Source organism: Epinephelus fuscoguttatus, linkage group LG24 (genome assembly GCF_011397635.1).
Source record: "Epinephelus fuscoguttatus linkage group LG24, E.fuscoguttatus.final_Chr_v1".
Lineage (NCBI taxonomy): Eukaryota > Metazoa > Chordata > Actinopteri > Perciformes > Serranidae > Epinephelus > Epinephelus fuscoguttatus.
The window spans coordinates 6,646,113-6,660,276 of NC_064775.1; the positions used below are offsets into that span (position 1 = coordinate 6,646,113).

Here is a 14,164-nt window from a genome sequence, read left to right on the forward strand (position 1 = left end):
ACTCCCTTCTGCTCACAACACAAGTCAACACCTCAGCGTAATTTTATGCATGCACACACACACACACACACACATATATACAACTTCTTTGTTGAAAGTTAATATGAAGGACATTTAGTGCTTACATAGATGGCTGAAACTTCATAAATATTTATGGTATAAATGCTTTTTAAAAGATGCATCTGGTAAAGACAGGGTTGCAAAGCACAGGGCGAGAATAAATTTAGACTCCAAGAGTTGGAGGGAGATGTTAGCAAGGAGAAGAAAAAGGTCTAACAATAACCAGGAGATCAGCTCAGCTGATGGAGTCCCATTCCAGTTTTAAGAAACGCAATTTAAAAGACACTTCACCCAAAACACCCACCCTGATAGCTTGTATTAAAGGGATAGGTGGGAGTTTTTTGTTGTAGGGTTGTATGGTGTACTTATCCATAGTTAGATGGGGAACTGAGGCACCAAACTCCTCAGATTATAAACAGTAAAAAGAAATATATTGAGCTACTTGTTTTTGAGAATTACAGATCAATATCAAACCTTCAAAAGCTTGTTTACCGACAATTACATATGTACCTTTTAAATGATATTTTGTTTGATGTTTACCAGTCTGGTTTTAAAGTTAACCACAGTTGCGAAACTGCCCTGGTCAGAGTTGTTAATGATCTTAAAATTAGCATTGACAATCACAATGTTTCTGTTCTGGTACTCCTCGACCTCAGTGCAGCATTTGACACTGTGGGCCCTGTTATTCTTCTTCAGCACCTTGAACACTTTGTAGGCCTTAAAGGCACTGTTATAAAGTGGTTTTCATATCTCTCAGGAGGATTGTTCTCTTTGTCTATCAGTAATTCTAAATCTGATGAGGTTGGGATTCCATATGGAGTCCCTCAGGGGTCAATACTTGGTCCTTTGTTGTTTAATTTGTACATGCTTCCGTTTGGGACCATAATACAACAATATCATATTGCATATCAATTATATGCTGATGACACACAGTCATACATATCTGTGTCCACCAATAACCCGCTAAATGACCTCATCCAATGCATCGCAGATACAGTACAGGCCAAAAGTTTGGACACACCTTCTCATTCAATGCGTTTTCTTTATTTTCATGACTATTTACATTGTAGATTCTCACTGAAGGCATCAAAACTATGAATGAACACATGTGGAGTTATGTACTTAACAAAACAAGGTGAAATAACTGAAAACATGTTTTATATTCTAGTTTCTTCAAAATAGCCACCCTTTGCTCTGATTACTGCTTTGCACACTCTTGGCATTCTCTCCATGAGCTTCAAGAGGTAGTCACCTGAATAATGATGAAGTTTCCACTTCACAGGTGTGCCTTATCAGGGTTAATTAGTGGAATTTCTTGCTTTATCAATGGGGTTGGGACCATCAGTTGTGTTGTGCAGAAGTCAGGTTAATACACAGCCAACAGCCCTATTGGACAACTGTTAAAATTCATATTATGGCAAGAACCAATCAGCTAACTAAAGAAAAACGAGTGGCCATCTTTACTTTAAGAAATGAAGGTCAGTCAGTCCGGAAAATTGCAAAAACTTTAAATGTGTCCCCAAGTGGAGTCGCAAAAACCATCAAGCGCTACAACGAAACTGGCACACATGAGGACCGACCCAGGAAAGGAAGACCAAGAGTCACCTCTGCTTCTGAGGATAAGTTCATCCGAGTCACCAGCCTCAGAAATCGCAAGTTAACAGCAGCTCAGATCAGAGACCAGATGAATGCCACACAGAGTTCTAGCAGCAGACCCATCTCTAGAACAACTGTTAAGAGGAGACTGCGCGAATCAGGCCTTCATGGTCAAATAGCTGCTAGGAAACCACTGCTAAGGAGAGGCAACAAGCAGAGGAGATTTGTTTGGGCCAAGAAACACAAGGAATGGACATTAGACCAGTGGAAATCTGTGCTTTGGTCTGATGAGTCCAAATTTGAGATCTTTGGTTCCAACCGCCGTGTCTTTGTGAGACGCAGAAAAGGTGAACGGATGGATTCCACATGCCTGGTTCCCACTGTGAAGCATGGAGGAGGAGGTGTGATGGTGTGGGGGTGTTTTGCTGGTGACACTGTTGGGGATTTATTCAAAATTGAAGGCACACTGAACCAGCATGGCTACCACAGCATCCTGCAGCGACATGCCATGCCATCCGGTTTGCGTTTAGTTGGACGATCATTTATTTTTCAACAGGACAGTGACCCCAAACACACCTCCAGGCTGTGTAAGGGCTATTTGACCAAGAAGGAGAGTGATGGAGTGCTGCGGCAGATGACCTGGCCTCCACAGTCACCGGACCTGAACCCAATCGAGATGGTTTGGGGTGAGCTGGACCGCAGAGTGAAGGCAAAGGGGCCAACAAGTGCTAAACACCTCTGGGAACTCCTTCAAGACTGTTGGAAAACCATTTCAGGTGACTACCTCTTGAAGCTCATGGAGAGAATGCCAAGAGTGTGCAAAGCAGTAATCAGAGCAAAGGGTGGCTATTTTGAAGAAACTAGAATATAAAACATGTTTTCAGTTATTTCACCTTGTTTTGTTAAGTACATAACTCCACATGTGTTCATTCATAGTTTTGATGCCTTCAGTGAGAATCTACAATGTAAATAGTCATGAAAATAAAGAAAACGCATTGAATGAGAAGGTGTGTCCAAACTTTTGGCCTGTACTGTATCAGACTTTTGATTGTAAAGAATTTATTTACAGCTTAGTCATGACAAAACAGAGATTCTGTTCGTAGGACTGAAGGCTTTGAGGAATGAAAGACTGCTTTTTATCACCTCAGTTAGACTCTGAAAAGCTGGTTCACACTTTACTGTGAGCAGAAATTAAATAAACTCCGGCCTGTTCACAATGCAGCAGCCAGAGTTTTAACAAAAACTGAAAGGTCTTGACCACATAACTCCTATTGTATCTTCTCTTGACTGGCTCCCAACGAAACAAAGAATTTCTTTTGAAATACTTCTTATTGTTTTTAAATGTTTTAATGGTTTAGCTGACATGTTCACAGAGTACACACCAGAGGGATCCCTTCGATCGTCAAATAAAGCATTTAGTTGAGTATTAGTGCATTTTTATTTGTTTTAGGAATTAGTATTTTTGGTATTATCTCCCCTTTTTTAGGAATAATGATAATAATAGTACCTTGTTATTTTGTTTTTATCGTGTCCTGCTTTTTTTTTAAATGTAATACACTATTATCTTCTGTATAATATGTAGGATGTATCTTAAGCACATTGAGTTTACGCTTGTCATATGAAATGTGCTATAAAAATAAAGTTGACTTGAATTAACTTCGTTGAATCCAAACTAACCCTATAAAATACTGACATCAGGTCAGTCAGGGTAATTCTTTTTCTACTTTGCTTTCTTTAACTCACTATTCAGAGATGTATATTTGAAGGTTAAAATTATGAAATGAAAAGTTTTCATGCTGCATAATCTGACAGAAAGGATCATCAGCTGCCCTCTGCCTTCTCTGGAGGATATCTCCAGCTCCCAGTGCCTCTGCAGAGCTAAGAAAATTATTAAAGATTGTTCCCACCTGGGTCACAAACTGTTCTCTCTCCTTGGCCTCTTGTAGGAGATACAGAGGCTTAAAGTCGCACACAAATAGACTCAAAACCAATTTGTACCCGTGGGCCATCAGGCTGATAAATCAGAACATAAAAAATAATCTTGCTCTTCAAGTGCATTCCACTATTTATTTTTTACACTAGTTATTTCTGATTTTATGGAACATTGTTATCTGTTTTTTTTTACGACTTGTAGTACTCCTAAGTTTGTTGTATACTCTGTACAATGATAGTAAAGGCTTTCTATTCTATTCAATTCGATTTTCTCTCATACCATGTAAATGTACTGAGTGACACCTTGCGCACATCAGCTATACTCACTCTGATAGAAAATGATACAGTTGCAGTTACAGTTTGAGTGTCAGATGCACAGATGAGGATGGATAGACAACCACTGACAATGGAGGCGACGAGATACAGGACACACAGATTGCAGTCACAGGATACAGCCAATGTGACACATGTGGACGGAGTGACAAGAATGCTGGCTTTCAGTGCCATGTGCCTCCATGCAGCCAAAACCTTGCCAATCTCCATTATTGGACAGTGTCCATACAGCCATTGAGAGCTTGGGTACAATGACTATCTGGATTTCATGTACCTTCTCACAATGCAAACGGAACCAAAACACAGAAGGATAAACAGTTGGTTGGCAGAAAATCAAATGGCTGTGCTCACAAAAGAAAGGGATTTAGTTTGAATATGAACTGTCTGACCGAGCATTTCGAATACTGTATGTTGGGAAAAGGGACCAGAAGTCCTCATGGAACTGAACCAAAGAAGATGCAGGCAGCTCCACCTGGGAACCAGTGTGAAAAGAAAGACTTACTTATGCTGTGCACGAATGGAAGTATCCAACACAGTCAGAGTGCATGCTGTTCTTGCTGTATACAATTTGTCTTGCTACATTTGATATTCCCAGTGTTATGTAACTTGTTTTAATTGGGGAAACAAACAATCAGTTATTTGGAAATCAATGCTTTAACAAACATAATAGCACATTAGGTATGTCAAACCAGAGACACTTAACCATAATGAGGCAGCAAGTAAACTTGTTCTAATTAACGTTATTGACCGATTTTCAGTAGTGATGTCCAAATGAAGCTTCATGAAGCACCAGTTGTATTTCCTGAACCCACTAGATGGCACTCTTGGTGTGATGAAAAAGGCTCAAGGGATGGCAATGCAGTTTGGTTTCAACCCTTTGATGAACAAAGAGTGCCAGAGTGGACCCAAAAAATAAAGACAATGGCTCATGAAGCTTCATTTGGCCATTGCTAGTTGAAACCAAACTGCACTGCCATCCCTTGAGCCTTTTTCATTACACCAAGAGCGCCATCTAGTGGGTTCAGCAAATACAACTGGTGCTTCATGAAGCTTCATTTGGACATCACTAATTTTCAGAAGCTGTTCACTTTCTTTGCCCTGTCCAAACTTCCCTCAGCAGATATCGTCTCAGACAGCAGACCTATATTAGTCTCACAGGTCTGGAAGGCATTTTGTTCTGTGTGCCATTGGCATGCTGACTTCAGGAATGTCAACTAGAGCTGTTGCCTGTAAACTGAATGTTAATTTCATTACCATAAGCTGTCTCCAATACCGTCACCCGGAATTCAGCAGTACATCCAACCAGCCTTACAACTGTACAAGTTGGTTACTATGACAAACTGCCGTCAGGTCAAGACCCTGGTGAGGATGATGAGCATGCAGACGAGCTTGCCTGAAATGGTTTCTGACATCCATCCATCCATTTTCGTGACCGCTTATCCTCTTAAGGGTCACGGGGGGGTTGGAGCCTATCCCAGCTGACATTAGGCTAGGGGCAGGGTACACTCTGGACAGGTCGCTAGACTAGACAGGGTTTCTGACACTTTGTCCAAAAATTCTTTATCCTTGCAAACCAATTATTGCGTCAAATGTCTGGGTGACTGGTCTGAAATGATCTTGCAGGTAAAGACACTGGATGTAGAGGTCCTGAGCTGGTGTGGCTCTGTATGGTCTGTGATGTAAGACTGGTTGGATGCACTGCCAAATCAGGGAAACAGCACTGGAGACCGCTTATGGTAGTTGTGACTTCATCAAACTGCATATTTGAGAGCTGTCTTTATTGTGACCATCCCAAAGTACACTTGTGTAGTAATGAAGCTGTCTAACGAGCATCTTGATATGCCACACCTGTTAGGTTCCTCCATGGTACGCCCACAGATATTGTCTCAGACAGCAGACATCAGTTCATCTCACAGGTCTGGAAAGACTTTTGTTCTGTCCTAGGAGCCACCACCAGCCTTTTCTCAGGGTGCCATACCCAGATTAACAGCCAGACAGAGGGAGTCAATCAGGGGATGGAACCATCGCTCCGCCTAATCCATCCTTCTGGAGAACCCTGCTTCACGAGGTGAAATATGTGTATCACACCTTGCCCCAAGCATTCTCTGATATGTCGCCTTTCCTTCATCTCTTGGTTAACAACCTTCCTTATTGCCTATACCTCTGTCCAAGCTCACATGTACTGCTGTTTCAAGGTGTGAAAACAAACCAGGATTGCTTCAAAACCTGGCAAACTTCTGCACCCCAGCTCCTAGTTCCACCCATGGCCAACAGTTACGCCTCAGTTCCAGAGATCTCTCTGTTAAAGTAGAATCCAAGAGGTTGTCCAACAGCTTTGTCGGTTGCTTCAAGATCTGTCATGTTATAGCAGGAAGAACCTCGTACAACTGCATTTCTAGGCATGATCCTTTTTTTAACATCTCTGTTTCTGTGACTGTTCTCAGCAATTACATCTACCATGCTCTTTATGTAGAGCCATGTGATTACGCTTGAAGCCTCAGCTGTGATGCCTCAGCTTCCCCACATCACTGAAAACTGTCTTCGGGATGAGGAGTGCCTCAAGGTCCAGATGAGGTCACTTTGACTGTTTCTGTATTGTTGTGATGTGAGATAGGGCAGAGGAGCTGCGTGGGGAACATTAATCAACATTACACAAGGTTGCCAAGCGAAGGCCTTACTGTTTTCAAAAATCCTTGGTTTGACCATTTGTTTTTCATATGTGGACCTTAAGGGCATGTCTGTCAAGTAAATGTACAGACACACAACACAGCAGCAAGGCACACACACATTCAGGCCAGAGATATTGGAAGTAGGGACGTGGGGGATGGGACAGTCCAATTGACAGCTTCCCTTTACTGCACCAAACCTTTTTGTTTTTTGGGAAAAGAATCTGTTTGTAAATTTGTCTTACTTTAACTTCTGTCTTTTATATTTCCCTACAGCATAAAGAATATAAGCTTTCATGGCCTAGTGATGGGAGTGTCAGAAATGTTCAACCAATCTCTTCATGCGCAAATATATGCAGTCTGACATAGTCACGTAGTGTCAGTGGGTGGTAAATGGGTTGAAAAATGGGCCCTTTATAGGATTGTCCAATGGGTTTCATATTGGCCTCATCCCAATTGCCAACACGGGTGGGTTTACCCAAGTGGGCCCCACATGAGTTATGCTTGGGCTACCTGGGTTCCAAATGGGTATGGGCCAAAATTAGCATCTTACCCGGGGCCCACTTGGGTTTACCTCCCCATGTGGGCAGCTGACCCTTCCTGCCCCCGGATGCAGACTGAGCAATCATAGCGTAGGATTAGATTAGCTCAGACCAGCATCCGACAACAACATGGCTGTGCACCATTGACTCTAATGCAGTCATTTCAGATTCCCTTCATTGCAGCCTCACTTCGCCTCATCAGCCACCGACCAAAGTCATCAGCCATCACCACCTCCATCAGCGTCTAGACTCCATGGGTGGATTTACCTTGCTGCCACTCGGATGTCCCATGTATAAAAAAAGACATCTGTGAAATCTTAATCAGCACAAATCACCTGTTCTATCATTCAGGCATTTCCTTCTTTTTTGGCGCCCTCTTTGGCACTTTATTGAATTGCGCAGACTTCCCAACAGGAAGTGCTACCAACAGGAAGTCCTACCCACAGGAAGTTATTAAGCCTAGGTAGGCCTCAGGCCTCAGGCCTCAGTATCAAACCATTCCAGCCATCAGAGGGTTGTCTGCTGCAATCTTTTGTTTCGCCTTGGAAAGCATTGACTGTAAGCTCGAATCCCTTTGTTACATCTCAGCAACCAGTATTTGTGAGACCTTTTTGAGATCATAGTTGGAGGAAGTGGATTTCGAATTTGTTTGTAACCATGTGTTTAATTCAGCCATGTTGATTTGTCACTGTTAAGCATTTAGCCTTCACGCTGTGAACCGCTTAATGCTAAAGATGCTAATGCTAACAGCGCTAAAGCTAAAGATGCCAATGTTAACACTGTTCATGTTAACCAAGCTAATGCTAGCAATTGTCATGCTAATTATACAAATGCTAATTATGCTAAGCTAACCATGCCTGTGTAGATGCCTTTCCTTTGTGTAGACCTTTCAGTGATTACAGTATATTTTTTGTTATTTCAGTTTCACTCTGTGTTCACAAAGTTGAGTCGGCAATAAATAAAGGAGCTTGAATGCTACATCCTGACTCTGATGTCTTAATGAATTGGAGTTTGGCTTGCTGTCAAATTGTGGTTGCTGCACCTCAAGGAGGACAGTATAGGTGGTACTGGTGTGACAATGGGAATATGAGGTGCTGTCCTGTTCCTGCTTCTAAATTTCCCAGGTCCCAATCTGCTCAAGGATTCTTGTGATGTGCCGGTACCCCAGATGTACCCCTAATCCAAGGTGGGGCCTCCTTGGGTCAGACTTGACCCTTGACACAGGATCTCTGGGAGTGTCCTGCTGTGTCCGGCACCAGTGCGTTGGCGGCAGATCCATTTAGTCCAGTGGGTTGTGAGGTGGGTTAATGGCATGTGCCACAGATGCTCATTCACATTGGGATCTGGGGAATTCGGAGGCCAGGTTGACACTTTGAGGTCTTTGTCACATTCCTTGCGTCATTCCTGAGCAATGTTTGCAGTGTGGCATGGTGCATTGTCCTGCTGGGGGGCCACTGCCACTGGGGAGTACTTGAGTGGGTGGAACATGTCAGGTGGTATCCACATGAATGCCAGAACCAAAGGTTTCCCAGCAGAACAATCAAAGTTATTCAATTCACCTGTCAGTGGTTGTAATGTCTCGGCTGATTGGTGTATATGAAACTGCCCACTTTGAGTGGTGAATTAATGTTTGTCATGCCATAACTGAAAATTTAGAATAGTGTGAAGAAATGTTTAATACCCTCAACAGAGATTAAGTCACTGAGGATTGGCTGAGGAAAATGACATCACAAGTCAGTCTCTCTCTCTCTCTCTCTCTCTCTCTCTCTCTCTCTCCCTCGCTCTGAATGAACGAACGCGCTCCGGTGCGCGGAAAAACCATGCGGGAGAGGCTGAGCGAACAGATTCCTGTTTTCTGGAGAATTAATGACTGATTACGAATTATAAGTGATTGGTTGATGTTGATTGGTTATTACAGATTGTTATGACGACACAGCTGTTTGATACCGCATCTGCCCTCAGAGAGGAAAAACTGCAACATCCTACAAATTGATATCATAACAGAAAAGGATCAACAATAGAGAGTAAACTCTGGTTCTCCAGTGCATAACGGAAAGGTAGAGGAGAAGGGGAAATAAAGATATAAAGGGATACATATATTAAAGCAGGACTACTGGAGTGATTTTTGTTTTTGCGCGACAGCTGGTGGGAAACTTGGAGAGAGGAAAGTGGAGAGGAGAAGCGGAGACAGAGCTCAGGTCGGCAGCTGTTGGTGCTTCGCCATGCAACATGAGTAACGACAGTAACGGAGTTGGGGGGCTTCAGCCTCCCTGGAACTTCAATGGTAAGTGAAAGACTTAATGTATTTTATACACGCCCGCAGCTGTTAGTGAAGGCTTTCACCCGAATGTTAAATAAAGGACATTAGGTAAAAATATAACCCCAGATTACAGGCGTTAAAATGTGTGCGTTTTGTGGCACTGTAATGTAAATATTATGAGGTATATATATATAATCATGTGATTGTCAGTGGGATTTATGGCACCCAAAAAGGTGCGTAAAGTGAGTTTGATTGAGCATCTCAGCCCTGACTTTGGTAAAGTGAAGCATGGAAAGGTACAATAATAATAATAATAATAATAATAATAATAATGAATTAAAAATATACAAAATAATATAATAAAATAACAATAATAATGTAAATTAAAAATAAATAAAATAAAATAATAAATATATACATAACTAAATGAATATTTATAAATAAAAACAAGCAAAACATCATGAGGCAAATTGTTTTATTTTATGACAGGAACATTAGAAAACAGTGTATTATAGTTGCCTAAATAATTAAACGAGGACTGCAATTTATTTACTTTATTCTTAATACTGTCTTAACATAATGACAGTGATATTTTTCCACATTTGTGACCAATATTTACCAAAAAAAAATCTCTTGGAGCATGATCGCATGATCAATTCTTTTTTTAAATCCAAACAATGACAGCAGCAGCTTTCCCTCAGGGCAGAGGAGGCAAAAAAAAAAAAACAACTGAAGATGAGGAGAAAGGGGCATAGGAAGACAGGAGGTGGTGAAGGAGGAGATAACAAAAACAGTGAGAAGACGAACAGAATCGGGTTTTCAGAGATTAAAAACCCTGAGAAAAAAACTAAACTCCTCCTCTCCTCCTCCTTTCCCCACTCTCCACTCTGCTCTTATCTTTTACCGTTTTCATCTCCTCTTCTTCTCCTCACCTCATCGTCTTCCTCCTCTTTACATGTCTTTTACTGGAATATGACAGTGAGAGAAGAATACGATAGCATTATTGTCCATACTGTAAAAATTAACACAACATATGAATGTATATGAAAGTCTAAATCTTACATCTGCCCTTGTGGGAGACACAGATCTAAAAGAACAGATACTGAGGGACATTTGAGGGAGGAGAAAACAAATCTGAGACATGTGTTTTATAAACCATTAGACGACACTCAATGACCAGACAGTGACTGACTCAGGATGTTCTTTTTTTTTTTTTTGCTGTAGCTGCTACTTAAGTTGTTTTGGTGCTCGGTTCCAGTGCTGGATCTAGCACATCCAGCGCCCTGGGCAAGCTTTCCCTGGCACCCCCCCCACACCCCCTAAAAATATTATTTTAAATTATCATTACTGCCTTTTAAATGTACTTTATTTTTTACTAAGAAGAACTAATAAGCTAATGACAAATCAACATTAATAAACAACTCGCATAAGCTAGTTCATTCATTCTTTTTACAGCAGAAATTTAAGACTTCCGTCTTTCACGTCATCACATTGTTTGTGTGCAATGACGTCATTACGTTTTGCTACAAGCAGTCCGAAAGGCGGTGAAAATGTACGCAGACGACACAGTATTGTTCCGTCACGGCGGTGGGAGATTGTTGTTTACATGATGCTGTTGAAAACTGATCTTCAGAAGAATTATTATGGTTAGAGAGTTATTTTGTGTTGTCTGTCTGCGATGACATCATTAGGTTACGCTATGAATGTCCCAAAACATGGTAAAAATGTGCGTTTGTGCCAAAGGAGCAGAGAAGCAGGTGGATAAGAATGTCTGTTGTATTTTTTTATGACATAAATTCAACACTTATCATTTTTTCTGGTTTTATTGACTTACATAATCTTTTAGTTTGAGGTTGTACAGATTTTTGGGAGATAAAATACCAAAATATATCAGTGTAGGCACTGGGGAAATATTTCTACAGCAGATGGAACTATCAAAACGGCTTTGCACCCTGATCATGAAAATGAGCATATCTCAAAAACTAAAAAATGTTTGTACTTCATATCACTTAGAAATAAGAACTAAGAAATATTTTCGTATCAATATATTTTGTTTATTTTTTTTCAAATCTGATGAAAAACATGTCCAATTTCTGTATTTTCTTTAAATTTATGACATAATTTCAATACTTGGATCAATTTTTATGGTTTATTGACTTACGTAAGCTTTTAGATCAGATCGTACAGATTTTAGGGATATGAAGCATTTAAAGATACTCAAGAAATGGCGTCACCATAAGCAAAACTACCAACATATGCACTGGCGGAAGGGTTAACCTGCTTTGGATTACACCTGAGGCAGCACATATGTCGCCTACAGGAACATCCACCACTGCTCTGTTCTAAACTGCATGATACTAACTCATTTACACACTGTATGCAGATGCAAACTCTTAGACAAACCCTATGATGTAGTGCAGTCTGATAGAGAACAACAGCACAAAAACAACTGCTCCAAAACTCACGAAAACCTCGATGACACCTCGATGTCGACAGCAGTTAAAAGTTTAACAGATGTGATACTGAATGACTGCTATATAAGAATATATTTAATTGAATGTCTTTATGCCGCCACAGACTATTTTACAAATTGCATGCATGAAACAGCAGGCTGGGTGAATGAGTTAATACCCGTTTACCACATAAAAAAAAATCTTGGTCCCTGGAAGGCAAAGAGCTGCAAGACTCTATACGTCGCGATGATTGACAGCGCTGAGCTCTAGATAAAACATCAGGGGGTTGATGTAACATTCCCCCCTCTACTCCATTTTCTGTGATTCCTCCCCTGTCTCCTCCCCTCCATCAGCAGCGCTTCTGTTCTCCTCGCTTCCCTCTCTTCACCTCTTACGTCTCCTCTCTTCCTTCTGCTCTCCTAATTCTATCCTATTTACATCCCTCCTCCTGCAGAGAGCGGATCCCTGTGGTGTCGAGGCGTGTGTGTTTGTGTGTGTGTGTGTGTGTGTGCGCACATATATGTGTGTGGATGAAGAATATTGGATGTGGGTGTGTGTGTATATATGATTACATGCTCATATTGTGGGAAGAATAATTTGTGTTTGTAGATTTCAGCGAGTGTGTGAAGCATTTCATTCTTGTATGTATCTTGGCGTGTATTTAGATGAAATTAGTGCATGTGTCTGTGTGCGTTTGAGAAAAAGGAGAAAACACACAAGTATTGTTACTCAGTTATTGTATAGGCAGAGTGTCATTTCTTGATCATAATCATGTAATTTTAACCTCATCTAATACCAGCTGTTTATTACCAAGTTAACATGTTTTGAGTAAATGCCAAGTTTCGTTTGTCTGTCTAAAGCTAAGAGCAGAAATCAGCCGTACAGGTCGGTGCGGCCCAGCTTTAAAATTTCTTATCACTGTGAGAATGGGTCCCTGCTCTTTGCCTGATAAATGCCTCAACAGCTCCCTGTCTGTCACTATGACGAGGAAGGTGTGGGTACTGTGTGCACGTATGGATAAGCCACAAAAAGATTTTGTTTTTGGCTAATGCTGGTTTATTATGTAAGATTTCAGTAGTTTGTAATGACCTGTGGTGCTGGCTCCACTAGAGGGGGCTGTTCTGTTAGTTTTTGGTCCCTTTGGTTGAAACAACAAAAAAAAGAGATGGTTACTTGTGGTGGTGTTTTCTTAACAGTGTGATGAATCCTCTCAGGTCACAGAGTTTGGCTGCACATACACCAGCAGCTGTTTTTTTTGTTGTTGCATTTCCATAAACTGTATGAATAATGGACGTAGCTACCGTTGCATCACCCATTCATCTGTGAGCTCCCATTTGAAGCCTTGAGTTTTGTACTTTGGCAGTTGCTGTCTTGCTTATTGGATACAGAGTGACCATGTTTGGGCAAGAGGGTGAAGCTGTGGATGTGACTGAAGCTCTTGTTACACAGAGATCACGCTGTAGGGCCACTGAGTCCCTTCTTCACCAACGCACTCACTCTGGAGTCGTTAAATGCCGGTGCTTGGTCAGTGACTTCTGGTATCGGGCACAGACGAAAAAAGCTTTCAGCACAATTAGGCCTTCGGAAGATGTAAACGGGCGAGTCAAAAAAAATCCCCCCTAGTATGATTGTCATGAATGACAAATTTAAATTAGCTATAGAGCTTAGGCCTTTTAACATGGGGGTCTATAGAGAATGACTTGCTCTTGGAGCCAGCCTCAAGTGAGATGAACTGCAGTTTTTGACACTTCCTGTCGGCTTTGTTTTTCAGCTCCGGAGGTTGCCACTTATGAGCGTGTTTATATGGACAGTTTAATTCCCTTTCCATTTGGAATGAAAGTTCATTCCTATTAAAAGTGATCTTGTAAACACCTAATTCAGAATGAAAATTAGAATATTCCGTTTCTAATTCCAAATGAAAGAATTTCTCGCACTTGTATACACTCATTCCTCTTTAAGTTCATTCCGGTCTTCCTGCGCATGCTCGTTTCCTTGCCCTTCTGGTGCGATGACGTATATAGTGCACCAACTGGTTTCCATTTGCCAAAGCACAGTCTTCTATCTCCCCTCTTCAACCCTCTACCTCCCTTCTCCTCCTCAACAGACGAAGCATTAGCAGAACAAGGTTGTTGTCGTACTGCTGCTTCAAGAATATAAGCAAAACAAGCCCGAAAAAGGCACTAAGAACGGCGGCGTCAAGCATCTTGTTATCTGGAGCGAAGACTACAGTTTTCTTCCGGTAAACATAAACACGTAACATCCGCCCCGCCCCCTATCCAATCAGAAACCTTCCCTGCCCCTAAAGGTGATAGAGTGCCGAAG

At 41.4% G+C, this 14,164-nt stretch overlaps 1 protein-coding gene across 1 annotated transcript in view; it reads left to right on the forward strand.

The window, feature by feature from the left end:
- The first annotated feature begins 8,967 nt into the window (after positions 1–8,967).
- Positions 8,968–14,164, forward strand: part of chrm4a (cholinergic receptor, muscarinic 4a) — a 43,303-nt gene continuing 38,106 nt past the window's right edge. Inside the window, exons 1-2 of the mRNA XM_049570515.1 lie at positions 8,968–9,186; positions 9,272–9,413. Coding sequence (XP_049426472.1) covers positions 9,359–9,413 — 55 coding nt within the window. The 5' untranslated portion in view covers positions 8,968–9,186; positions 9,272–9,358. The remainder of the gene's footprint in view (positions 9,187–9,271; positions 9,414–14,164) is intronic.